Here is a 27,923-nt window from a genome sequence, read left to right on the forward strand (position 1 = left end):
CTCTCTAGTGAAGTTTTAATTTTTTTTAATTTTGCTTTTCAATTCTAGAATTTCTATGGGTTTCTGTTTAAATGATTTTATCTTTTTCTTGATGTTCTCTGTTTGATGATATGTCGTTATCATCCTTTCTTCTAATTCTTTAAGCATGGTTTCCTTTAGTTCTTTAAGGATGTTTATAATAGCTGCTTTGAAGGTTTTTCTGCTATTTCACCATTTGGGCTCCCTCAATTTCATGTATTTTTAAGTATTTTTCTCTCTGGCCTGTCAAAGAATGAGAGGTATATTAAGGTATCCCACTAAAAATGTGTTTTGTACCTTTTTTTCTTCAGGTTTCTAACTTTCATTTTAAAAATTTTGTTGATGTTAGTAGGTGTATAGTTTTGTGGTATTATTAAATATTGAGCAGGTATAAATCAACATTCATAAAATAGGAGTTAAATACTAATGGCATAACAAATATCTGAGTTTATACCCATCACGTTTGAGACAACACATTATCACAATTTTTTTCCCTTTTTATTTTGAAGAATGAATTTGGAGGATTTATACTACCAGATGTCAAGCCTTATTATTATGTTTACCATAGCATATGATTATGTTATCATAAAAGAGTGTGATATTAGCACTAGTGTAGACGGACCATTGTAACAGAACAGAGAGTCTAGAAATAAATCCACACATATATGGCCACTTAATTTATAATTAAGGAGACAGACGCAGAGTGGTCAACTCGGTGTGTAGAAGCTCATATATTAATAGTAACCCTGTACCTGTTACAGATGTTACAAATGTTTTCTCGCACTTGGTAGTTTATTCTTTAACCCTTTAACTTAGACCTCTACTTTTTTAAAAAAAATAGCTGTAGAGTGTAATAAAAAAAAACAACAAAAACTCTTTTTTTTGGTCACACAGAGTTTATTTATTATTTTTATTTTATTTTATTTTATTTTGAGACTGGGTCTCACTCTGTCTCTGGCTGGAATGCATTGGTGTGATTACCACTCACTACAGCCTCGACCTCCCCAGGGTCAGGTGATCCTCCCACCCCAGACTTCCGAGTAGCTGGGACTATAGGCACACGCCACTATCCCTGGCTAAGTTTTGTATTTTTTGTATAGACAGGGTTTTACTATTTTGGCCAGGCTGGTCTTGAACTCCTGGGCTTGAGTGATCTGCCTGCCTTGGCCTCCCAGAGTGCTGGGATTACAGGCAGGAGCCACCGCACCTGGCCTACTTTTTAATTTTAGGTGGTCAAATATGTTGATTGTTCTTTTTTGGTTCCTACGTCTCATGAAATAATTACTACAACTTTCTCTAACCCAAGTTTATAAAAATATTTCCCTGTAATGATATAAAAAGGGCTTTTTAAATACTTAGATCTTAATTTTCATTCAGACCTTATTTTCATGCACAGTGCATAGCAGGTGTCTAACAACAGCAAATTGTCGCTTTACCATTTATTGACTAAGCCTTTCTTCCCCCAGTAATTTAAAGGGCCAGATTTTTATCCTGTACATTACCACATGTAACTGTCTGTGCTTTGGGGCTGTCTGTTCTGTTCCACTGGTTTATTTGTCAACTCTTGGGCCAATATCACATTCTTTTAATAATTATCACTTACTACTATATTTAGAGTTGTGCTAGAACAGTGTCTCTTCATAGTTTTTTTCCCCAAGCCTTTCAAATCTAGATGCACTGGCCTAGACCAGGCAAAGCTCATAAGTCAGATTCCGGAAATATCTTTGATGGTAGAGTTCCTAGAAACAACCACACAAATATGCTGGACAGAATTCTATCTCCAGCCCCATGCTGCCCTGAAGTCTCACTTTTTTGGGGTCGGCTCTTTTTTTTTTTTTTTTTTTTTTTTGAGGGAGTCTCACTTTGTTGCCCAGGTTGGAGTGCAGTGGCATGATCTCTGCTCACTGCAAACTCTGCCTCCTGGGTTCAAGTGATTCTCCTGCCTCAGCCTCCCAAGTAGCTGGGATTACAGGTGCCTGCCACCACACCGGGATAAATTTTGTAATTTTAGTAGAGACAGGGTTTCACCAAGTTGGCCAGGCTGGTCTCAAACTCCTGACCTCAAGTGATCTGCCCGCCTCAGCCTCCCAAAGTGCTGGCATTATAGGTGTGAGTCACCATGACTGGCCCAGGGTCAGCTCATTCTTTCTACTATTCTTTTTAGCTCTCACTTCACACTTAACTCTCTCTGTAAACCACCATCTCTCCATTTCCTCCTCCAGGATGAGCTTTCCTTCTGTTTTACAGAGCAAATCCCATGATATAGAAACCCCTTAACTTTCTAATGGCAAACCTACAAACTTACACTTAAATCCATCTGTTTCTTTCCCTATTATTAAAATAAGAGTGGAGTCCTGCCCTCTCTCTTCCTCCCAACCTAAAGTAAGCTCTATTGAGTGAGATCTGGTTTCCTCCCATGCCCTTAGGATACAGCTTGACTCTGTCCTCCCTGTCTGTGTTTAAACATGCCTGTCCCTCCCACTCGAACACACACGTTCACACACACAACTTCAGGCTCCAGATTCTCCTGCAGCCATCTTGCTATCTCCTCTTGTTCAAAGCTACACTTCTACAAAAAGTTGTCTAACTCATTGTTTCTTCTCTCATTCATTTCTCAGCCTACTTAAAGGGCCGCCGGTCAATTCCTTACTGTTAATTCTTTACTAATATTCCTGTCTCCAGTCTTGCTCTCCTCCAAACTGTTTCTCACCATAGAAGCCAGAATAATCCTTTTAAGATGCAAATTTGGATATATGATTCCCCTCCTTAAAGCTTTCATGACTTCTTATTGATCTCAAGATCCAAACTCCTTGACAAGGCCTCTGCCTCCACTCTCCTCAATCTCGTGAGACCTTTCCAATCCCAAACCCTGGTCACACCAAGCCTTTCCCTGCCTCTGGTGTCCTCACTATGCCTTCACCTGGTCTTTCATTCCGCATGTTTGCCTGGTTAGCTGCTACTCACCTTCAGTACTCCAGCAAGAAGACGCGAGTGACCACCCTACCACTCCTTTCCCCACTCCAAGACCACATGAAACAGCCCCACTTTGTATTTTCCCAGCACCCAGTACTTATTCCCACTACGTGGAACATTTCTTACACTGTTACTTCTCTCTCTCTCCAACTAGATGGAAAACACTTAGACAAATGGGATCATTTCTTAATTATCATTTAACTCCAACATTTAGCAAAGTGCCTATCACACAGAAGATGGATTATGGCTATCAGAAATGAATGAACGAATAGCTCCTCTATTAGCCACAGAACTCAGCGTCACCTGTAACTTTTTTTTTTTTTTAACTAAAGCTATTCACTCATTCATTCATCTGATAGCGGTAAAAACACATACCATAAGATGTACCATCTTAGCTATTTTTAAGTATACAGTTCAGTAGTGTTAAGTGTATTTATATTGTTGTCAAGCAGAACTCCAGAACCTTTTCATCTTGCAGAACTGAAACTCTGTACCCACTAAACGATTCCCCATTTCTCTCCTGTCCCAGACCCTGGTAACCACCATTCTACTGCCTCTATGAATTTGACTATGTTAATACCTCCTATACTGAAATTGTTTGGTATTTGTCCTTTTATGTCTGGCTTATTTTACTCAAGGTTTATCCAGGTTGTGGCATGTGATGGGATCTCCTTCCTTTTTAAGGTTGCACAGTATTCTATTGTGTGTATATACTATATTTTATCTGTTGACCTGTGAACATCCATGAACATCATATTTTTACCTGTCTGCGACTTTTTAACCTGTCTGCAACTTTTTATGATGATTTTCTATGGTATTTGTAATTTTGGATTTTTTGCAAGTTTCTGAGTCCACAACATTCAAATATAGTATTACAAAGAATACATGTAAATATATGCTTTCTATAAATACAAAGGGCTTTTTTAAATAGAAGCTTTTGTTACTATCATAAAGTTGTTCACACTTTTTGTAATAAGAAGCTCTTTTTTAAAACATGTTTTATATTTTAACATATACTTCACTGTGTCGGTCCTTATTTTTTTTCCACAAAAATACTTTTTATCTGAGGCAAAGAGAAGTCTTGCTGAAAGGATTACAGTTCCAAGCAGCCAAAACTCAACTGTTAGTGGCACTATTTTGACCTGGTAGATTTTGCTTCTCTTTGGTCAGAAAAGGGTATTCAGGTTGTACTTTCCCCAGAGGGGCAAAAAGGAGGACAAAACAAACTGGAAGAGACTCCTACTCTGACAGGGCTCTTCAGATCCAACATCAAGCTAGACACGCCCTCGCTGGCCACTCTACAGGTTGCTATCCCACTGCTGAGTGACACAGGCCATACTACATTTGCAAGGAAAAAAAATGAGGCAGGAAACACAGGTATAGGTCACTTAGGGACGAGCAGGCATCCACAGCTTCAAAACTCTCCATGGAAGGGGTAATCCTTGTAGGAGGCACACCTCACCAAGGCACAGACCCTCCAGTTCCTGTTGTAGCTGAGTAAGGCGGTCATATCCTGGCTGCTCGGTTCAAAGTCAAAGACCTTAAAGTTGTCAGCAATGAGTTCTGGTGTCACAGACTTGGGGATCACCACCAAATTCCTCTGCATGGGGAACCGGATCAGGACCTGGGCTGTTTTTTTTTTTTTTTTTTTAATGTGGTTGGCTGCAATCGCCTTGATCCTGGGATCCCCCAGGAGGGAAGCTTCCTCAGGGTTGTCCCAGGGCCTGTCGGGAGTGCCGAGGGGGCTGTAGGCGGTCACCACGATGCCTTTGGACTGGCAGTACTGGATTAACTTCTTCTGAGTGAGGTACAGGTGGCACTCAATCTGGTTAACTACAGGCTTATACTTTAAGCCAGGTTTGTTTAAGAGCCTCTCCACCTGGAGATGGTTGAAGTTGGAGATGCCAATAGCTTTCACCAGCCCTTCATCTACCAGCTCTTCCATGGCCGCCCATGTGTCCAGAATGTTGGTGTCACCGGGAACCACATTGCCCGACTCATCCAATGGGAAAAATTCCTTCCCAGGCTTAAAGTCAGTCAGCCAGTGAATAAGGTAGAGGTACAGGTAGTCCAGCTTCAGGCCGCTGAGGGTCTTCTAGCAGGCTCCTTTCGCCAGACCCTTCCCATGGTACGTGCACCACAGCTTACTAATGATGAAGCGCTCCTCGCGCTTCACCTGCTCCCTGAGCTTCTCCTGAATGGCCACCCCCACCTCATTCTCATTCTGGTACACGTGGGCACAGTCAATGTGGTGGTACCCGATGCTGATGGCCACCTTCACGGCCTCAGTCACCTGGCCTGGAGGGGACTTCCAGATGCCCAGCCCCAGGATGCGCATCTTGGCGCCATTGTTGAGCACAAGGTGGCTGGCCATGGCTGCTGCGCTCCCCAGACCCCTGCCTGGAACTGTCATCAGTCCTTATTAAAAACAAGAAAATTCTATGTAAGATTTGGTATCAATTTAATTTGTATAGAAGAGTGCATCTAATAAAATTGATCTGAAGATCAATGTATTTAACTTAAAACTTTTAACTTAAGATGGTTTTAACTTAAAACCTTTTATGCTTTTAACTTAAGAATTACTTCAGAATTACTTAAGAGCTGGCAACTAGAAACATATGTATATTTCATTCAAAGCTAAGTGTGTATCTCTTTCTGAAAGAAGGAACACAAGTAATTAATCTTGCTTTTGTTCAAGTAACAGACAGCCAGAGGAGAACATTTTTCATCCATACCTGAGATCAGGTGGGGGTGGATAGAGTTTTATGCACTAATGGTCAAATTACAGTGTAATCCATCCAACAAGACATTTAGTCATGATTTCCTCAAGGGATAAAAAAAACAAAAAAAAAATTCAGTAATAGACTCCGCCATAATCCTTTCACTTTAAGGCAATTACCCACCGTAGGCAAATCTTTTCTTTCAAACATCTCTTCATTTCTTCTTGTTGATTTTGAGGATTTGGTCAGCGTTGTCTGGGGTTCCTTCACTTGGACATTTAGATAGAACCTCTCATTCTGCTATTGTAAGCAACAATATAATTCACTTCCTTATATCTTTGCATGTATAATAATTTTCTTAGAATAAATGACTGAATTGGAATGGCTAGGTCAAAAGGTATGCACATTTTGAGGGTTTTTATTGCAAATTGTCAAGTGGCCTTCCAGGAAGATTTTATCAAATTACTTATGACCATATATGGAAGTGCCAGTTTCCTTACCTTCTCTCTCACACCAGGTGTTAACACTTTTTTTGATGATTTATAATCAGATAGATAAAATACGCTATCTCATTGATTTAATTTGCATTTGTGTGATGAGATCGTATTTTTTCGTCTCAGACCATTGGTATTTCTTTGTGAAATGTTTGCTCATGTCTTTTGCCCTTTTAAAAATTGTGTTCATCTTTTGATTTTTGGTTTTTAAGAGTTTCTTGTATAATAAGGCTATTCATACTTTGGTATAGGTTGCAAATATTTCTCCTTTCCCATTTGTGGCTAATTTTATTTATGGTGTATTTTTCTACCCAGAAGATTTGAGTACTTATGCAATCAACTCTATCAATTGTTTCATGTATCTTTTTTGACTCTGAAGTCAAGATTAAGTAACCTCCTTGTGGCAGATTCCTGTCTCATGGGGGAGCAACTTGCTTGCTAATCTCTGTGAGAACCTTGGGGCAGGGGTTGGGTGCTCATCAGAGAATTGTTTCATATTGTCTTGTGTGTCTTGGAAGACTTATCTCCTGTTCTCTGCCATGGTAACCAGTGCTATGTATAACCCTGCCTAGTACAGTGTGGTGAGGTGGGGGGCGTGCCTGTCTCTTCAGCACAAGGATACTTCCATTTCCCACTCCCAGCAAAAGCTGATCTGACCATGGAACAATGATCAAAAGCAGGAAAATAACATTGGCCAGGTGCAGTGGCTCATACCCATAATCCCGGCACTTTGGAAGGCTGAGGCAGGAGGACTGTTTGAGCCTGGGAATTTGAGACCAGCCTGGGCAACATAGCAAAACCCCGTATCTATAAAAATTTTTTAAATTAGCCAGGTGTGGTGGCACTTGCCTGTAGCCCAAGCTACTTGGGTGGTTGAGGTGGAAGGATCACTTGAGCCCAGGAGAGCCACGATTGCCCCACTGCACTCCAGCCTGGGCAATAGAGCAGGACCCTGACTCAAACAAACAAACAAACAGAACCAAAAAACCCAAACCCACCAAAGAAAAAAAAAGACAAACAAAAAATTAAGGAAAATAACATTGACATAATACTATTAACAGACTTACAGATCCAGTCTGATTTTCTCATTTTCCCACTGATGTCCTTTCTGTTCCAGAATCCATTCTAGCAGCCTATGGAGCATTCTTGTCATGTCCCCTTCATCTCCTCCACTATGGAGCAGTTTCTCAGCCTTTCTTCATTTTTCATGACGATATTTTTGAACAGTCCTGGCAGTTATTTCATAGAATGTTCCTCAGCTTGAGTTTCTACGATATTTCCTCATGATCAGATTGAGACTGTGTATTTGGTAAGAATGCCATGGGGGTGAGACTGTGCACTTCTTGGTACACTGCAGCAGGGGGTCTGGGACGTCTCCGTGTTTTATTGCTGGGGATTTGAACTGTGATCACTTGATTAAGATGGTGTCTTCCAGGTGCACCACCGCATCCAGCTAATTTTTAAATATGTTTCGTAGAGACAAGGTCTTGCTATGTTGGCCAGGCTGGTCTCAAACTCCTGGCCTCAAGTGATCCTCTTGCCTTGGCCTCCCAAAGTGCTGGGATTACAGATGTGAGCCACCACATCTGGCAACTCTCCCACTGTTTCTACCAGTTCTCATATACCTCTTGTAGGTAACCATCTCATTAGCCTCTGGTTTATTCTTCCTCTACTTCTTTTACAGATATGATCTCCTGCCCAATTTTGATGGTAAATGAACAGGTGCAGCAGCCAAGGCTTGAGAAGGACATGGTAACAAAGCATGCACATTTCTCAGAGATAAAGGTGTGGGTCACCCCACAGGTGAACTACTTAGACCAGGAGAGGTGTGCTAGCCAAGGGTGAGGGAATCTAGAATGGGTAGTAGGGGAGGCAGATGATGAAAACCAGCTATAGCTTTGAGGTCAGCTGTAGCAGTAGGGGCTGCCGTTCATCCTTCATCCCACTAGCTGTCCTCTTGCAGGCTTCTCCAGGAAAGGAGGCCACCCAGAATCCCAGAGAAGCTGTTCACTGATGGGATTAACTTACTAAGTATAAGTAAGAAGTGGATCTGAGTGACGCAAGAGGTGGATTGTAGCAGAGGTCATTGTGTGCCTCCTAGATCCCACATTCAGGTTGGAGGGACCCATTTCCCCGGCTGTGTTTTCTAAAGTCTCATAGGTACATAGCACAGTAATATGTATATACAACAGAGTCTTGCCAAGTGCAGTGGCTCACGCCTGTAATCCCAGCACTTTACGGGGCTTAGGTGGGAGGATCACTTGAGCCTAGGAATTCAGGACCAGCCTGGCAACATAGTGAGACCCTGTCTTTACAAAAAATTGAAAAATTAGCCAGGCATGGTGGTCCACAACTGTAGCCTCAGCTACTAGGGAGACTGAAACAGGGGGCTTTCTTAACTCGTAAGCCCAGGAGGTCAAGGCTGTAGTAGCAGGCCATGATGGTGTCACTGCACTCCAGCCTGAGTGACAGAGCAAGACCCTGTCTCTAAAGCATGCACACACACACACACACACACACACACACACACACACACAGAGAGAGAGAGAGAGAGAGAGAGAGAGAGAGAGAGAGAGAGAGAGAGAGAGAATCTTCTCCATAAGAACAAATTATATGCACAGGCCAGGACTGAGACTGCAGTTTGGGGAATGGGAAGGATTTGGGTACATGGCATTGGGAGGAAATGGCCTACCAGATGGCACATCAGAATGAGGTGGGCATTTCCAGCTTTTCTTGGTCATCCTCCACCTCCCTCGCCCTAGAAGGAAGAATCTTACTCCTTCCCTCTCCCACTTCCCTCTGCCCTAGACACCCTCTGATCTCACAAGCCATTCTGGCTGCTGTGACTTTTAGTTTCATCCATCGTTCTAACAGAGATTAAGCTGCAATGTTTCATTTGCTCTTTCGGCTCTCACGTTGGCCCAGAGCTTCCCACCTATGGGTGCAGTTGGATCCTTTTCACTGTAAAAGAACAAATGCTCCGACCTCCACCACAAAGTGTTTCTAAGGGTGCCCGGCCTTAGTGAGTTCCTGGGCACCTCCCCGTAATGTACCCAGGCCATTCATATCCAAGGCCCCCAAAGTCTCCTGAGGGCCTCAGTGGAGCCTCCGCTTTAGCTCCTTCTTCACAAAGTTGATACCCCTATGCCAAGGGCACTGATTCCTGGTTTTTACAAGAATCACTTCCTAGAGGCATCAAAGTGGTTTCTGTGTTCACTCCAGTTCCCACTTGGCCAAAGGCACAGGGGATCATTCACGGAGGTGGGGGGAAAGTCACTCTCTTCGTAAGGACTACAAAACAGCACTTGTCTCTCCCCAAATCCCAGTTTCTTCTGCACCTCAGTTTCCCCCCAGAAACCTCTGCAAAGGGAAACAACAACCCCACCTTCCTCTTCCAGACAAAACCCCAACATTTATGCAAATAGACTGGTGACTCCACCTGCCAGACCCAAGTCAATATGAATCCCAGTTGAGGCTGACACAAGAACTGATTATTACCGTGGGAATCTAAACGAAAAATAAGATGAAAAAGGAGCAGTCACGGCAGCCTAGGAGTGGACGCAGATTCCTGACGCTAAGCACAGGGATTCTAGACCACAAGCCCACCCAGCCTGGCTGTGTCTCCTCAGCCCTGTCTCATCTGTTGGGCACCAGCTCCCCACTGCCCCCCTCCCCAGCCCCTTGGCTTGGTCCTCACAGAACTCCCAGAACTTGGGACAGGGCCTGGCTCAGAGCAGGAATTCAATCAACATCTATTGACTGAGACAGATGAAAGAGAATGGGAGAATGAGTGCCAGGGACAACCATGTCCCTCTGTCTGGGAAAGCTTTTCATTTCCTTCTCAGCTCAGTCTTGTGACTTCCAGGGGTTGACCTGGTGTCTGGATTTTCAGCTGAGGATGGGGCTTCCCCCACTAGGCCCAAAGATGGTGTCCTGGGCTTCTCCGTCACCCTACAGTCTCAAAGTGGACCCCTCCACCTCTCCTTCCTTCTTTCTACCCCTCTCTCCTCCTGGAGGAGCTCCTGTAGATCTACTCTCCCTCTCTGCTCCATTTCTCTGCATGATTTGGGTTTGCCTAGCAGAAGCACAGTCACCACTCGTGGACTGAGGGATGGAGTGGAGCCGGAGGCTCTTCCGCTGCGTTCTTCTTTACCCACTTGGCTAAAATCTGGTCTGGGTTGTTAATGTTTTAAAACAGTACTGTTTTGGGTTAATGTTAAGACTACAATGCATCCCAAATACTTAAAAAAATTTTCTCAGAACTATTTTATTTTTAATTAATTATTGTAAGAGACAAGGTCTCGGTCTGTTGCCCAGGCTGGAGTGTGATGGCACAATCGCAGCTCACTGCAGCCTCGACCTTCCAGGCTCAAGCCGTCCTCCCGCCTCAGCCTTCCAAGTAGCTGGGACCACAGGCACATGCCACCATGCTTGGCTAATTTTTAATTTTTTTTTTTGTAGAGATGGGGCCCCACTATGTTGGCCAGGCTGGTCTCAAACTCTTGACCTCAAGCAGTCCTCCCGCGTCAGCCTCCCAAAGTGCTGGGATTACAGACACTGTGCATGACTCAAACAACTTAAGATTTATAAAAAATTGGGAAGGCAGTGTAGATTTCTCAGTTTCACCTATTACTCACACCTTACATTCATATATTTGTTATAGTTAATGAAGATATATTGATACGTTATCATTAACTGAAATCCATTATTAAATGTTGCCCACACTTTAAATCTGGATTTCCTTAGTTTCTAATATCCTCTTTCTGTTCCAGGATCCCATCTAGGATACCACATCACATTTAGTCATCATGTCTCCTTAGGATCCTCTAGACCAGGTGTCCCTATTTCCTGAGCCACAGACCTGTTTGGAACTGGGCTACCCAGGAGGAGGTGAGTGGCGGGTAAGCAAGTATTACTGCCTGGGCTCTGCCTCCTGTCTTATCAGCAGCAGCATTAGAATCTCACAGGAGCGCGAACCCTATTGTGAACTGTGCATGCGAGGGATCTCGGTTGCATGCTCCTGATGAGACTCTAATGCCTGATGATCTGAGGTAGGACAGCTGCATCCCGAAATGATCTCTCCTCTCCTGCTGCCTCCCATCCATGGAAAAACTGTCTTCTATGAAATTGGTCCCTGGTGCCAAAAAGGTTGGGGACTGCTGCTCTAGATTGTGATACTTTGACTTTCCTTGTTTTGATGACCTTGACAGTTTTGAGGAGTCTTAGGTAGGTATTTTACAAAATGCTGCTCTATTGGAATTTGGTGTTTTTCTTAGACTGGGGTTATGAGTTCTCAGGAGGAAGACCAAAGGGTAAAGGGCCATTTTCATCTTATCAAGGATACTTGCTATCAACACGGTTTATGACTGCTGATGTGGACTTCGGTCACCTGCTAGTCTTTGTCAGGTTTCTCTACCATAAAGTTACTCTTTCTTCTCCTCCATATTCTACGCTTCGAAAGGAAGTCACTATGTGTAGCCCACAATTAAGAATCAGGGAGTATAGCTCTCTAGCCTGAGGGCAGACTGTCATTTATCCGGAGTTCTGCGTGGCAGATTTCCCTCTTCTCTGCCATTTATTCCATCATTTATTAAAATCTGTAGGGACTCATGGATATTCATCTCATACTGGTTATAATCCAATACTACGTTATTTGTTTTGCCACTCAAATAGTTCCAGCTTTGGGCAGTGGGGGCACTTTCATTTGGCTTCTGTGGCCCTTTGATATAGTCTTATGGATGGAATGTTTATGTCTCCCCAAATTCATATGTTGAAGCCCCACATGTGATGGTATTTGGAGATGGCATCTTTGGGAGGTAACCAGGGTTTAGATGAGGTCATGGGGTGAGGCACTCGGGATGGGATTAATACCCTTATATGAAGACACGCTGGAGATCTCGGTCTCTCCCCACACCGACTCCCCAGCAAGTGCACAAAGAAGAGATCATGTGAGCACATGGGGAGACTGCAGCTACCTCCAAGCCAAGAGAAGAGGCTTCAGGGTAAAATTTACCTCGCCAGCACCTTGATCTTGGACTTCCCAGCCTCCAGACCATGAGAAACAAAGTTGTGTTGTTTACACCCTCAAGTCTATGGTATTTTGTGATGGCAACCTCAGCTGACTGAGACACAAGCTCCTCAATTGCTTGACTTTCTGAGGACTTCCTTACTTTCTGGCACTGCAAGATGTTCCAGGCTCACCTTGTATATTTCCTGCCCCAGCCCTAGAATCAGCCACTTCTGTAAGGGGCCGGCTCCTGTTATTGGAGAATGGTATTGGAAACCAAAAACACACTCCTACGTAGCAAATTATTATTGGATGGACACACTAGAAAACACTTATTTTGTGCCTCCTATATGCCAGGCACTATGCTAGCTCCTTTTCATGCTGGTTTACTTAATCCTCATAACAACTTTATGAAATATTTACTGTCAATCCTCCCTAGATGAGGACTGGAGGTTGAGCTGGGTTGAATGCTAGCCAACACCCCTCTGTTCTGTCTCCAAAGCCCATCGCGCTGACTTGATAAAGACTGGTGTCACACACATACCTCACAAACACCATTTTTTTTTTTTTTTTTTTGGGAGGAGTCTCGCTCTGTCACCCAGGCTGGAGTGCAATGGCGCAATCTCGGCTCACTGCAACCTCTGCCTTGCGGGTTCACGCCATTCCCCTGCCTCAGCCTCCCGAGTAGCTGGGAATACAGGCGTGCGTCACCATGCTGGGCTAATTTTTGTCTTTTTAGTAGAGATAGGGTTTCGCCATGTTGCCCAGGTTGGTCTCGAATTCCTGGCCTCAAGTGATCCCAGATGGCACATATCTCTCCTTATGTGCAAAGATGACAGGCACCTATCTGTGTGTGCATAGATGCATACGGCCCTCCTCATGTATGCAGGTGTTATTTAACTATTTGCATGTGCTCACATATCTTTGTGTACAGAGACGACATGTACTTATCCTTAAAACAGATGACGTGTCTCAACTCATGGGATAATGAAATCTGACAAACTGAAAAGTGCTTCAGAATGGACATTCACAGTACTTGCCAACTGCTCAAGCTTAGACCATGTCAGATTTTTTGCTGTCATCCACAGGACTCGCTTATGAGATGTGGGGATGTCCTAAGACAGCCATTTAGCATCACAGCTGTTATGATTTCAAACAGTGCTTCCAGAGATAAAACTGGAGGTTTACATTTTGCCCTCAAGCATGGGGATCATATCACACAAGAAAGAACAGATTAGTCAGCCAGGGTGAGTAAGGCTTCCATCAGAGCAACCACAGTGCGATCTGCCACTTGAAGTGCATATTGATGGGTTTGTCTGCCCACTACTTCTTTTTCCTCTGAGATCAGCCCCTGCCACCCTCTCCAGAGCAGCCATGTTCATCCATCATGACCTGCTTTTAACACTTGATCATTCCTAGATGAGCACGTGACCCAGCTGTGCCAATCCGAGAGTCCTCACCTAGGACTGTTGGAACATGAACTTAAAATGAGAGTTGGCCTTTCTTTAGGGACTGAAGCTGTGAACATTGAGACTGTCATTGGCCATGTGAAGGTTTACGTGCCAGCAGAAAGCATAATGAAACCAATAGGAAGACACATACACACACACACACACACACACACACACACACAGAAAGAGAGAGAGAGAGAGAGAGAGACAGATAGACATCTGTTCTTGGTTCTAACATGACCTGGGTATTTCACGGAGCGGCCTAGCATCTTTCACCAAGGCCTTGTTTAATGCTTAGGCTAGTCAGGGATGGTTTTCACTTATTTCCAACCAAAGAGCCTTAACCAATGCAGAATGATTGATAATCATATTATCACCAACATACTGCAAGACATTAACTAAAACTCAAATCTCTGACGGACATTTTCCCGGCTCTCAAATATTACAGATACAGTCCATATCTCCTGTCAAAGGTGGTTAATTTGGCTCATTAGTTTTTCAGAAACTTTCCAAATATACATTAATTTATTTCAGTGTGCATAGTAAACTTCTATTGATCTGGCTTTCAAATACAAAAAATTCAAATTACTAAATTGTTCCTCCACTCTACCTTGTGGAAACAAATGAAATAAGGTGTGGTAACTAAGGAACTGCTCTTGAAAAAAATACCTTTTAGGATACAACATAGGGTCAACATCAGGACCTTCAATATTATGTGTGTTTAGTCCCTGAATCAACAAAGCAGTATAAGTACAGCTTGGCCTCATTTTGCAGTGTGTTTTAGTCTACTATGATTCTATGGATGCAATTTGTTTATAATTCATGTATGAGCATTGTGGTAATAACAGCTAACACTTTTTTTTTTTGAGACAGAGTCTCGCTTGGTTTCCCAGGCCGATCTAGGCTCACTGCAATCTCTGCCTCCTGGGCTCATGTGATCCTCCCACCTCAGCCTCCTGAACAGCTGGGACCATAGGCACATGCCACCCATCACACCCGGTATTTTGGGAGACCAAGGTGGGAGAATCATAAGCCCAGGAGTTCGAGACTGGCCGGGAAAACATAGTGAGATGCCACCTCTAAAAACATTTTCAAAACAAACCAGATGTGGTGATGCATGCCTGTATTCCTAACTACTTGGGAGGCTGAGGTGGGAGGACTGCATAAGCCCAGGAGTTCAAGGCTGCAGTGAGCTATGATCATGCCATTGCACTCCAGCTGCAGCCTCCCAAAGTGCTGGGATTACAGGAGTGAGCCACTCTACCTGGCCATGTAGCTAATACTTTTGAGGTCGTACTATGTACCAAGCAGGCACTGTTTTAGGGGCCTAACACACTATTTTCTTTAATCCTAAGGGCGACACTGTTGTCTTCTCCATTTACAAATGACAGGGAGGTTAAGCAATTTGGCCAAGGCTGCATATCTAGTAAGTGGTGAAGCTGTGGACACTAGAGTTCATATCTCTTAGGTAACTAATATAGTTAATCATAGTGGCTGTCAGGTAGCTATAGTATTCAATGAACAGGACATTCTACTTCCCAAGTCCTTTGGAGGGGTTTTTTTTTTTTAATTTTAATTTTTTTTAATTAAATAGAGATGAGGGAGGTCTCACTATGTTGCCCAAGCTGGTCTTGAACTCCTGGCCTCAAGTGATCCTCTCACCTGGACTTCCCACAGTGCTCTAAAGGCTACTCATTCTTTGGATTTGTAGAATATATACTGATTACCAGTAAGGCGGAGATATGCAGGAACTTTTTCTTTTACTGTGATGGCTTGGATCCCTGTGACTTGTAAAAAAGCTACATAGTAGACCTCCAAGGCTTTACCAGGCTCTCATTTCCTTATGGAGAGAGCAAATCTTTCTGAAGCTTCCATCTTTTAGGTAAAAATCTGAATGCTTCTTGGGTCCACATGGCCCTGCCTATCTTGTTGGTCTCCACTTTACTTTCAGCCACTTTAGCCTTAAATTTCTCATATCTATAATCTCATGCCTATAAATCCTAGCACTTTGAAAGGCCGAGGTGGGTGCATCACTTGCCCCAGGAGTTTGAAACCAGCCTGGGTAACACGGTGAAACCCCAACTCGACAAAAATTACAAAATTTAGCCAAGCATGGTGGCACATGCCTTGTAGTCCCAGTTGCTTAGGAGGCTGAGGTGGGAGGATCACCTGAGCCCAGGAGGTCGAAGCTGCAGTGAGCCATACTCATCCCACTGCACTCCAGCCTAGGTGACAGAAAGAAAAACTGTGTGATTACCAAATGCCTGTCTGCCTGGCTCTGAGTGTAAGTTCCATGTGGGCAGAGACTGTGTGTTTGTCTTGCTCATTGCTGAATCTCCAGCACTTAGCCTACGGCTTAGCGCATAGTTGGCACCAAATGCATACTTGTAAACTGAGTAGAAGAAAAAACTACCAGCTACCAGCTGAAAAGGAAATAAATACCTGAGTGTCCTGGGCACTGACTAGACTTGCTGGGTGTGTAAGAAGGCCTGCCCAGACACAGATACAAAGAATGCTGGAACAGCTTGGCAGAGCGGTTTGCAAACCAGAGGATAACTGAATATACCTATACAAGTTCTTTTTTTCCCCTTACACATTTTTTTTCTTTTCCTTTTTTTTTTTTTTTTTTTTTTTGAGATGGAGCCTTGCTCTGTCACCCAGGCTGGAGTGCAGTGGCACGATCTCAGCTCACTGCCAACCTCTGCCTCCCAAGTTCAAGCAATTCTTCTGCTTCAGCCTCCCGAGTAGCTGGGATTACAGGCACCCGCCACCACGTCCAGCTAATTTTTGTATTTTTAGTAGAGACAGGGTTTCACCATGTTGTCCAGGGTGGTCTCAAACTCCTGACCTCAGGTGATCCACCCGCCTCGGCCTCCCAAAGTGCTGGCATTACAGGCGTGAGCTACTGCGCCCAGCCCCCTTGTACATTTAAGTGATTAGGAAATATTCAGGGTAAAATTATGATTTTGTGAGCAATAAATCACAATCCTATTTTAATACCACTAAAATCTTGATCAAAGCAAGTTCAGGCAGGACTTGGTTACTCATGCCCATAATCCCAGCAATCTGGGAGGCCGAGACAGAAAGATCACTTGAGCCCAGGAGTTTGAGACCAGAGTGGACAATATGGTGAGACCTCATCTCTACAAAACATTTTTTAAAAATTAGCTGGGTGTGATGGTGCATGCCTATAATCCCATCTACTTGGGAGGCTGAGGTGGGAGCATGGCTTGAGACCAGGAGGTCGAGGCTGCAGTGAGCTGTGATCAAGCTGTGACGGTGCCATTGCACTCTAGCTGGGGCAACATAGCAAGACCCTGTCTCAAAAGAAAAAAAAAAAGAAGTTTCTTTTTCAGCTCAGAATACGAGAGCCAACGTGAAGAAACACACTTGTTTTGACGACGCTTACTCTCCCAAGTGTGGATCTGTGAGCATTATTCCTTGTTTTTTTTTTTGGAGACAGGGTCTCATCCTGTGGCTCAGGCTGGAGTGCAGTGGCTCAGTCTCAGCTCACTGTAACCTCCGCCTCTCAGGCACAAGCCATTCTCCCATCTCAGTCTCCAGAGTAGCTGGGACCACAGGCACAGCGCCACCACACCCGGCTAATCTTTGGTATTTTTGGTAGAGACAGGGTTTTTCCATGTTGCTCAAGCTGGTCTCTAATTCCTGACCTGAAGTGATCCAACTGCTTCCGCCTCTCAAAGTGCTGGGATTACAGGCCTGAGCCACCGCACCTAGCCCATTGTTCACGTTTGTGACCCCTTTTAATTTTTATTTATTGCTTTATCATCTTACTGATTCCTCGAAACAATCTTACGGGGCGAGCCGGTTCCATGGGCGCTGAAGAAACATTTCCTCTTTCAAAGCCTCAATTTTTTGAACGATACGCATTGCTAAAGAGGAAGCAATCAAACCTATCAGGCGAGCTCTGCCCTCCGCCCAGCGAGCTGCTGCTTCCTGGTGTTAAAACGCTTTCGGGTCCTCCTGGCGAGTTTTAAGTCACACTGGATCGCTGCTCATTTTCAGAGAGCACCTCGCACCCATTCACCTGGAAGGCACCCAAGGGGAATCGATTTAGGAAATTCACTTCATGTCACCCTAACAACAAAGCACAGCCTGCAGCTTTCACCCATGTGACATCAATGCTAATCCTATGTGCGAAACATTTGGGTTCATTCGATTTTTTAAAAATTAGTAACAGAGATGGGGTCTCGCCATGTTGTCCAGGCTGGTCTCCACCGCCTGGGCTCAAGCCGTTCTCCCGCCTCGGCCTCCCTCGGCGCTGAGATTACAGGCGGGAGCCACCGCGTCAGCCTCCTCTCGTTTTTCGGCGACAGGGCCAGCCCGCCTGCGGGAAGTTCCGTTCGGAGAAACTCTGTGAGGGACGCCGCGGGGGCTCCCAGGGGACGCGGCGAAATCAAAACAGTCACCGGTGGTTCACAAAACTACCTCAGGAAATGCTTCCAAAGGCAGGTCTGGCCTTCACAAGGCGACGGCTCTTCAGCCTCCGACACGAACCTGAGTAGTCCACAGCACTGGGCCGCAGCCAGCCCGGGCAAGCCGCCGAGCGACCGCGGACGCCGTAGCGAGCAGCCGCCTGCTCCCGCCACACCCGCCGAGCCAGCCGCGCGGAATCCACGCCCCCGCCGTGTGCCCGCCTCCCTCCTCTATCCGGCCCACGATTGGTCGGGTGGGGTGCCCGTCGCGAGAGAAGGCGGTGCCTCCCGCAGGCCGGCGCTCCCATTGGTCAGGATGGCGGCGACGGCGCGCGCGACCCGGCGACGAGGGGAAGCCGGTGGCCGCGGCTGCGGAACGGGCGGAGGCTGCCGGTTTCGTAACCGTCGCTCCTCCTCGCTGACTCGCGGGCTGTGAGGCCTGGGTCGGCTCGGGCCGCACCGCGCGGGGCCGCTCGGAGTGGAGGCCGCCTGGGGGCAGGCGGGCTGGAGGAGCAGGTAAAGAGGCCGCGGCGGGCGCCCTGAGATCGGGGAGGAGGAGGCCGCGGCGGTGCCGGCCGCTCGCCTGGGCGCGGGCCCGGCTCGGGGAAACCCAGCCCCGGCCCCAGAAGGCTGGCTGGCTCGGGAAGGCCCCGCGAGGCTGGAGGCGCGGGCGGCGGCGCCGCGCGGCGTCTGATGCAACCTGCCGGCAACACCCGGCGGCGGGGACGCTGAGCTCATTCCTGGCCGCGGCCCAGCGCCGCGGCGCCGCCCGTCGACCCCCGCGCTGCCCGGGGCGCCCCTCGCGGCTGGCCGAGAGCGCGCGAACGGCCGGGGAATGCCCCCTGCGGAGCCCGGCCCCCTCTCGGTGAGACGGGCGGTGTGACCGGCCAGGCTTGCATTGGCCCCTGGGGATGAAGGGTGTTCCCAGAATAGCAGAAGGTGGACCGAATCGAGCTTTAGAATCCTGCTCTTCTAGAAGGGCTCAGCTTGCGGTGATCGAAAATCTGTTCAGAAGTTCAAAGACTGATCAATAAAATAGGGAAAGCAACTAGTTTTTAAATGCATGACTTCGCAGAGATAATATTTTGCTTTGTGGAGCTGTTTGAATGTCCTGCACTTTACTGTTGAACGTAGTTTAGAAGAACACGCAACACCCACGGGTCAAATAGAGAAGAAATGAAGCACTTCGCGGGCATGGTTGGAGGGAGCGGAGCAGGGCAAACAGCCAGCAGAGGTGTCCAGATGCGGAGGATGGAAATACATGTGTGTGGGGGAGGAGAGTCTGTTTTCCAGGGTAGCTGGTGTGTTGCTTCTCTTCCCTAGGTTTACTGTTTGGTTTTCCCCTTGTTTGAGGTTTATACTGTAATCTGGCATCCTGAAATGTATAAGATTTAGAAAGGTCTCAGTGTTGATGGGTGACACCAAAATTGGTAGTTGTGTCAAAATTGACTGCCTGTATGAATAGGTTGTCACTTAAGGCAGACTTCTCCCATAGATGTGTGACTCGCCGAGAAAATTTTAAAAGAAAATCCTGTAAGGGCTTGCTTTACGAAGACATTCTACATCTAGAAGCTCTTGATGTTTAAGATGTGATCATCTGTTAGCCCTTGAGTAGTATTTGGGATAAGCCGTTCATAAGGTCAGTTCTGCTTCTGGAAAAAGTTGCTGTAAACAAGGCTTAAATAATTACAGGGTACCCAGGAGCTGAAGCATATTTCAGCTTCTTGATTCCTGCTTCTGGTGGGCACACTTGGCTGGTTTAGTTATTTTTAATACCTGCTTTAAAAAAAGTAGGGGGAAACAAAACATTGAGAATATCCTTTAAATTCTCAAGAGCACATCATGTCTGTCCGCAAGGCTGGCTGATCTTGGAGAGATGGTTTCATCTCTGGGAAATTAAACACTATGTGCTGAGCCCCTGGTAAAGACAAATAGGACCTCATGGGGCTGAATTTGGTCTTATAGTCTAAGATTGCCTCACTTGGTCACAGTAATGGTAAGTACAGGTAGCTACGATTCCAGGTGTATTGTGCATTCTTGGGAGGGCTGGTTCCATGGGTGGTTGTATTGATAGGTACACTGGCCTCCTGCGTTTGTGGCTTTCTAGCTCTATCAGTAAAAAAAGAAAAAAATGAGCATGAGCTCCTAATGGTTGTTTATTTACAGTCTATTTGTTTTGTGTGTTGTAAATCACTTCAAAAGGATTGGGTTAGAAAGATGATGTTGATGTTCTTCTCATGCCCCAGTGACCCACTTCTGTACTCCCAGAAAGGGGACGTCCCCTCCCTCATGGACCCTGCAGTAGATGCATGTGAAGATCCGCAGGGAGACACGACGTGGCTGGAGTTGACAGACCTAGGGAACAGATCTTCCCAGATGCCCAAAGAAAAGAGAAAGCACAGACCATTTAGGATACAGATAGTGGTTTAGTACTGTCAAGATGTGGTGTGAGGGAGGAGAGAGGGTCAGGACCTTGGATTTGATCCTGTAGACTGGAGCCAGAGATGAATTTTCAGCAGGAGAGTGACTCACTCAGGTTTGAGTGTTCATTGCTCTGGAGACAGAGGTTGGAGGAAGCAGGCTAGACCAGAGACCAGTGTCCCTGAGAGATGATAGTGACCTGAGGTGAGTTCGATGGGATTGGGATGGAGAGGAAGGGTAGATGGGAAGTTTTTTTGTTTTAGGTGGAATTGTCAAATCCCAAAGACTAAATAGAGTTAGGACCAAGGAGAAACATCTATGACTGTTTTGAAATGTTGACCTTCATTGAGGAAACTGAGTGAAAAATTTATTTTGGTGGGCAAGGGGAGGAATATTGGATTCTAGGTGTGTGGAGAAAAGGGACAAAAGCATTGGGAAAATTCTTAGTAGGTTTATTTCCCCAGGTGAAACTTCAGAAAAATTTGATTTTGTTTTACTCATTCTAACATTGTGTGCGCTTTCAGTGTGACTGACATGAACGAACATTACTTGAATTAAGTTTGAATTGAAACAAAGCCTATTATCCAGTTAGTCCACCATTCTCAGTATTCATTGGGAATCAACAGCAGAGACCCTCAGACTTCAGTGTCATCAAAGTTACTTGGAAGTCTCCTTATGAAAAGATTGCTCAGCCCTGTTCTTAGAACTCCGATTCTAAGTCTGGGGCAGCCTGAGAAGTTACATTTCTAAAGAGTTCCTGGATGATGATGATGCTGGTCCAGGGACCACACTTTGAGAGCCACTGCTCTTCAGCGTTCCTGCTGTTTCCTACTTGAGTGATTCACATGGAAGGAAGCCAGGCGCCACCCTGCTTCCTGTAGGCTGAACTTTGGAATAGTGTTTGTCCACAGAGGAGCCGGACTTGAATTTAGGACTCAATGTCCAGCTTTGAAATAAACACTTTTTGCCTGTTGTAGCTGTTCAGTAAATGTGTGTGGAAGGAACAAAGCATAAATGAGAGTGGCCTTTTCTGTGTAAAACCTCTTAGCTCTTTGATCCCCTTTTACTTGGTTAATTTTCTCTTCACTTTAAGAGCTATTTATATGGTTTAAGAACTTTTTAAACAAAACAGTCTCGGAGTTATTTTGATTATCTCCAAGTTTCTCTTTCTTACATTTTCACCAGCTTGTAGGTTCAGTGAATACTCTTTTCACGCCAAAGGGCTTACCTTTAAAACCTCGCCTACCACACACGTTCAGCCTAGTACCTTGCAAGATGAGTCAGGCAGAGGTGAAAGAGCCCTTCCCTGTTCCTGTATCTTTGGATATGGAAACAGGCATGAACGTCGCTGAACTTGGACCCTGTAGTGAATAAGAGCTGTTAGTGACTGAAGGTCGTGGTGTGTTGTCTGTAGAAAAGTGTCTTACTATTCCACATCCCTCATTTACATATGGGGAATAGACGCCCACGGAAGAAAAGAGATTTACCCATACTAAAATAGGGGGAGCCATAGCCAAGACAAGAACTGGCCTGGTCACCGGTCTCTACCGTTTTGGATCGTTGCTATCTCTGAGCATGGCCACATTGACTGTAGAGAGCTTTAAGGGCTAAAAATATAATTGGTATATAAAAAAGTAGAGAAATAAGGTGAACATGATTATGATTGTTAAGACAGTCTCAGGAGAGGTGTTAACCAAGTTCTTAATAATTGAGTCAAGCACTTCTACTCACTTGACACCAGATAGATAAGCAATAATAATGTTAGGTGGCACTAAGCATGGCTCAGATTAATACTGAACAGCCACTTTGCTACTGAAAGGAAAATGAGGCAACCTAATAAGGATCAAAGGAAACTGTGAACTGTCTGTTACTGAAGATAGGCTTGGAGTGGATAGCCTTCATCATTTGGAGGGACGCTTTCTGTCTTGCCTTAGTGCTGGAGTGAGAACAGATGACCTACTAGCTCAGGGCCGGCTGTGTGGCTTTGAAAACAATGGAAAGTAATGACACATGGACTTTTTAAAGCAAAGATGTTTTTTAAAAAGAGACCAATAAACTGTGTACAGAATTGCCTGGCTAAAGGTTTGGATGTAGCTACTGGTGTTGGCTAACTGAGCTTTCCCTCATTGTGGGATCACTGTATAAATCTGACTCCAGATTTTTTCCACTGATGTAATTTTAGCAGTTTTGTGAAAAGAGAACAGGATAGGTTTATGTTCCTAACACTGCTTTCTAAATGTCTAAGAGTGCCTTGACACCTTGGTGGACACCGTTCACTGAACTGAGTCAGTTGATGTTGAAGCGGCCTCCTGATGATAGGATAGTCACGCTTTTACACTTCTTGGGGCAACTGTAGGGACTTGATTGGATTCAGAGTAATCCACATGTGACTGGTTTTTGAAACCGTGACTTCATTTCTGCAGGCAGCGGCACAGGGGTGCTTCAGAGCTGGTGCATCCTCCGAGCTCACACGAGCTCATTTGGTAGCGCGAAGTGGTCACAGGCACGGCAGCTGCTCAGCTCCTTTGTCCGGCCCGGGTCCCAGGACCTGCACTTCCTTGGATGCTTTATGAGGGCTTCTGGTTCTTTCCTTGTGGTTTCAGGTTGAGTGTGTTTTGATGTTTTATTAATTATGTCAAGAAACAAAAACACACTTTTTACAAGCCTGGTGGGATGGGGAGCAAATTGAGTGTCAGAGCTCCTAAATTCAAGAAACTAACTCAGTAAATTTTGTTAACTGTGGAATTATCGTTTGAGGTCATTAAAAAATAAAGCAAAAAACTATCTTTTCAAAATATCCCATAAAGAGAGCTCTGGGAGAGAACTCAAGTCCTCGATGACTCCCTCTCTGCATATTAGAACATGGAACCCCCAGAGGTGATAGCATGGTATTCCTCATGAGCACTGGAGACAGGGCACGCCACCCCAGCCTTCTGTTTTGACTTGAACCAACAATGGAAACTTCCCCCCTTTCATTGCAGGTGTCTCTCCTACCAAGGTCAGCTGCAGCTTCTCCCTGGCAGATTGTCAAGTGCTGTTAGTTCACATGCGCCACCTAATTAGTGGCAGTCTTTTATTTTCCTCCCATTTTTGATAACAATCGCAGAAGGGCAGTGCCCTCAGGGATCCAGGTGGGCTGAGTTTCGCCTGATGGTGCTTCTGTACTGACTTACCGTTCTAAGTGAAATGATTTAGACTTCAGAAACATTGCAACAGTTGGCAGTTGCTGTAGACTTTTCTCAGCAGAATCAATTAATGTTGGCCTGATGTTAGGTACATACAAGTTTAATCTCATTTGATCCTGTCGTTTCAAACATTTTAATGCAATTTATTTTTTAACTAGGTACATGTGAAGATTTTTTGGCAGCTTAGCGTGGAAACCATTGATCACCTTGCTCTCGTTTCTACCTGTTCTGTGTTGGCAAGGGAGAGTGCCCAAATGAGCAAGATATCGCAGCAAAACAGCACTCCAGGGGTGAACGGAATTAGTGTTATCCATACCCAGGCACATGCCAGCGGCTTACAGCAGGTTCCTCAGCTGGTGCCTGCTGGCCCTGGGGGAGGAGGCAAAGCCGTGGCTCCCAGCAAGCAGAGCAAAAAGAGCTCGCCCATGGATCGAAACAGCGATGAGTATCGGCAGCGCCGAGAGAGGAACAACATGGCTGTGAAAAAGAGCCGGCTGAAAAGCAAGCAGAAAGCACAAGACACGCTGCAGAGAGTCAATCAGCTCAAGGAAGAGAATGAACGGTTGGAAGCAAAAATCAAATTGCTGACCAAGGAATTAAGTGTACTCAAAGATTTGTTTCTTGAGCACGCGCACAACCTTGCAGACAACGTACAGTCCATTAGCACTGAAAATACGACAGCAGATGGCGACAGTGCAGGACAGTAGACCTCACCCTTTCCAGACTTCACAGCTTGTGGTTTGAACGTTAAAGGTGTGACCACCGACACCACTCATGTCAGTGGCTGAAAGTTGTCCTTTTCCATGATTCAAAGACCCATTGAAGGTTATTTTCTAGGATCAGCACTGAAGAGTTGATTAGCTAAAAATGTTAGCCTTGTAATTCGAATATCTGGTTTTAAATGATAGAGATTTTTGTGGGCGTCAAAATCCCCCAAATGTTAAGGTATATGGTAAAAAAAAAAAGAACCATCTGGGATCCCGATGTTCTTAATAAATCCTGACTTCCCAAGAAGTGCTTCTTTTTTAAGTTGACAAAAGGAATGGGGAACTGGCAGGCCATGCAGAAGGTTCTTGGTATTAATGGGTAGACTGAATTGGATTAAGAAAAGTTGAATGCCAAATCTATTTGTGATTTTCTTCTGAATTATGTATTATAAATTCATAGAGCTATAGAAAGCAATGAGTGAGTAATTTGGAGTGATTTTATGTATGGCATAAACTTTGTTTTAACATAATTAGTACTGTTTTCCCCCAAAAGTACAAGTTTTTGAATAGTGATGTCAGGTTAAGTAAAGAAACCTCATCACATCTTATAGACATTGTGTGGCCAATTGGCTTAAAATATACAAATAACATTTAGGAAGCAAATAGATTAAACACGAAAATAAAACTAAAGCATAGGAATTATGTTTTTGGGATACCTTTGCGCTTAGATTGGCATTATTTTATTCTAAAAACCCAACTCAGTGGTGTAGAGAAACTTGTGTACCAGAATTTTAGTTTGTGCAGGTGCTAGTAAAGTAAGTGTTTTTTTGGATACAATTTTGACAGCCAAGTTAGTAAACAAAATGTCTTAACAGTTTGATGACACAACGTACTAATTAGGGTTTGGAATATTATTCAGAAGGTAGTTTCTCTTGTGTTCAAAATAGCTACCATGGGGCCATTATTTTTAAAATCAAAAATTTATTCTGAAGGCTCATTTTGGTATTTGATCTTAACCAAGTGACTGTTAGAGAAATGTATCAACTCCATGCCATCTCCCAAAATAATTGTCTAAGAAAACTTGAAAGTGTAAGGTTTTAACCTTTAATTTATTTCTCTTAAATACGTCTTTTGATATTGTTTTTGTGACATTTCTTTTTCTGGTTAGTGGACTTTCCAGACTTTGTACCACTGCTTCTGTTTATTCATTTATATGCTTTTGTGTCCCATAAATTATTTTAGAAAATGCTGATAAAACTCAGGAGATTGACATTTTTGTTGAGATAAAAAATGACAGTTGCTAAAGTAGGGACTCTCTAGAGTCTGGCTTACGTCGGTGTTGGTAGTTTAGATTGTCTTTGTCAACGTTTTTTCTTTTTTTTGTTTTGTTTTGTTTTCTTTCTCTTTTTTTCTTAGCACACTTCTAGCTCAAATTTGTGTATTTTTTGTGTGCCTGGGCTGGAGATGAGAGACTGAGTCATAACTGATTTAAAAGTTTGTGTGACCAGGTATCTTATTTGAACATGGTCATTTTTGGCCACGTTGCTGTTTCATACTAGGACTTGGGATGATGTAGCCAGAATGAAACTCAAGTTGCACCCTCTGGTTGGTGGAAGAGTGCTGACCGCGCCGTTTCTTGGCAGAAGACATCATGGTGCCCAGGAACTCAGCAAAGCCATTATTAGAGTTCTGAGGCCCTTCTGAATGTAAAACAGGAGCCCAGGAGATGCTGTCCCAGGAGGGCTATTAACTCCCTATAGAGCCAGGAGACAGGAGGGGGGTTTCTAGGGTCCAACACCAGCTTACCTTGGGAGTATGGATCTACCCATGAAGGATGAGAGATGTTTTGAATAACTAGCCAGGACACACCACAGGATCCTCCTGGATCCTTAGCAGCTGATTGGTATTACATAATTAATTGGAGATGCATTAGGTCACTTGAATGTATAAGCACCTGTGGTAGGTGCTACAGACATTTCAGTCTCTGATTTACTAAAAAAAAATATTTGGGAATTCGATGCCCCCATGGAATTTATGGTTACGAGTTATGTGCATTGACTTAAGTATCTTGAAAAAGAAACTTGAGGGAAATCATCAGGGGTGTGGACTCAGTATTTCAAATCAGAACACAAGATTGGATCTTTTGGAAAAATGGGTTCAAGCTTTCCTGTTACCCATGGAAGTTTAAAGTTTAGCACAAGCAAGCAGTTAGGCAGAGAACAAAAATGTTAACCATTGTGTTCTCTGTCTTCCTGAAGTGGTTGGAAATTGTAATTTGATAGATTTATCAGTATAAAATTAGGGAAACCAAGTGTGGGGAATGAATCCATTTAGAGTTTTGGGAACTGTAAGGTGACTTCTGTAACTTTCGTTCTGTGTGTGACCTGTGAACCATTAGGATGTGATCTGCCCTTGTGGGCAGGTCCAGCAGTTTAGGAGTTAGGCTGTAGCGTAAGTTTCTAGCTGCATAAGATGAGTCTCCTGGGATAGGTGCGCTTTGGCTGGTTTTGGCCGCAAATGGTGAGATCAGAGCAGCTCTTCCTGCTGCTGGCCCCTGAAATCAGTTGTTGGGATGCCATTGCAGATACTAAGTAGTAAGATTTTAAACACCACCAGGTCTGAAATGCAGGTCATGAGTGTGAAATTCTCCAATTTACATAACAAGTAGAAGTATAGACAGTTTTTAACATTTGGTATTAAAGGAGAGGAAATTGTAGCAGCTTTTCACGTTTCCTAATCCCCATTAGAGGGCTTGAGACCTTGTATCTGAACAGCCCATTTCGCACTCAGTGCTTTTTGATGCCTTAGAAATAGGAGAATTGTTTTGTTTGACAAAAGTTGGGAAGGAAAAAGTCCGTTCTGCAGCTGTTAGATCTGCCTCTCAGGAAAAAGTACTAACTTGTTCTTTTTGTTCCTGGCTTTCATCAATTTGTGAAATTTCTCTATTTTTTTAAATATAATTTTATTTCTTTCAACAAATTTAAAATAAAAAACAACTTTGGAACAATGACTTGTCTTTCATTGTGGCTTTCTTTATATTAGATACCAAAAAGCAGTCCAGATGTTAAACAGCTGGGAAGCCCAGGCAGGCGCCTTGCCGTCTTTCCTGTTCCCACACTGGACGGCCGGGGGTAGGGGTGGGGAAAGTGGGGAGACAGGCAGAGGTATTTGCGTCCAAGTCTAGATCTCCCCGATTGCCCTTAGTGGATAGGAAAATAGTTTTCTCTGAACATGGGATACATCTTTAGTTACATTTTTAGTCACTTGGTCTAAACTAAAAATTATACCAGAATAGGGAAAGAAATAAGTGAATAAATGGGTTCCTGTTTAATCACCTAGTGTCTCAGAGCATGGTTCCCATTTAGGGAAGAAATTCTTGTTTCGAGGTAGATAAAGAGTATAAAGTAAGGCCGTTCCCCTATCTGGAGTTTTGTAGTACATGTGGACACCGTCTTCATTTACATCATGCCATAGAGTATAGAGATGAATTTGCTGATTTCATAGACATCGT

At 44.4% G+C, this 27,923-nt stretch overlaps 1 protein-coding gene and 2 pseudogenes across 5 annotated transcripts; 1 reads left to right on the top strand and 2 right to left on the bottom strand.

The window, feature by feature from the left end:
- Positions 1 to 894: 894 nt before the first annotated feature.
- LOC144337374 (aldo-keto reductase family 1 member B1 pseudogene) lies at positions 895 to 4,936 on the bottom strand (annotated as a pseudogene). Its single transcript, XR_013410419.1, has one exon. The product of XR_013410419.1 is annotated as an aldo-keto reductase family 1 member B1 pseudogene (transcript).
- Positions 4,937 to 5,086: 150 nt separating this feature from the next.
- Positions 5,087 to 5,532, bottom strand: LOC114674047 (aldo-keto reductase family 1 member B1 pseudogene; annotated as a pseudogene). The gene has a single exon (XR_013410420.1). The product of XR_013410420.1 is annotated as an aldo-keto reductase family 1 member B1 pseudogene (transcript).
- Positions 5,533 to 18,449: 12,917 nt separating this feature from the next.
- Positions 18,450 to 27,422, top strand: CEBPG (CCAAT enhancer binding protein gamma). 3 transcript variants are annotated; one of them, NM_001260600.1, is given in 2 exon segments: positions 18,450 to 18,615; positions 23,864 to 25,039. In NM_001260600.1, a coding segment is annotated over 1 exon segment (453 nt). In that variant the 5' UTR covers positions 18,450 to 18,615; positions 23,864 to 23,959; the 3' UTR covers positions 24,413 to 25,039.
- Positions 27,423 to 27,923: the final 501 nt, after the last annotated feature.

Source organism: Macaca mulatta, chromosome 19 (genome assembly GCF_049350105.2).
Source record: "Macaca mulatta isolate MMU2019108-1 chromosome 19, T2T-MMU8v2.0, whole genome shotgun sequence".
NCBI classification, from domain to species: domain Eukaryota; kingdom Metazoa; phylum Chordata; class Mammalia; order Primates; family Cercopithecidae; genus Macaca; species Macaca mulatta.

Bases quoted from the DNA above. Each gene is read 5' to 3' on its own strand.
- CEBPG (XM_077976209.1), top strand. From the start codon at position 23,960: ATGAGCAAGATATCGCAGCAAAACAGCACTCCAGGGGTGAACGGAATT.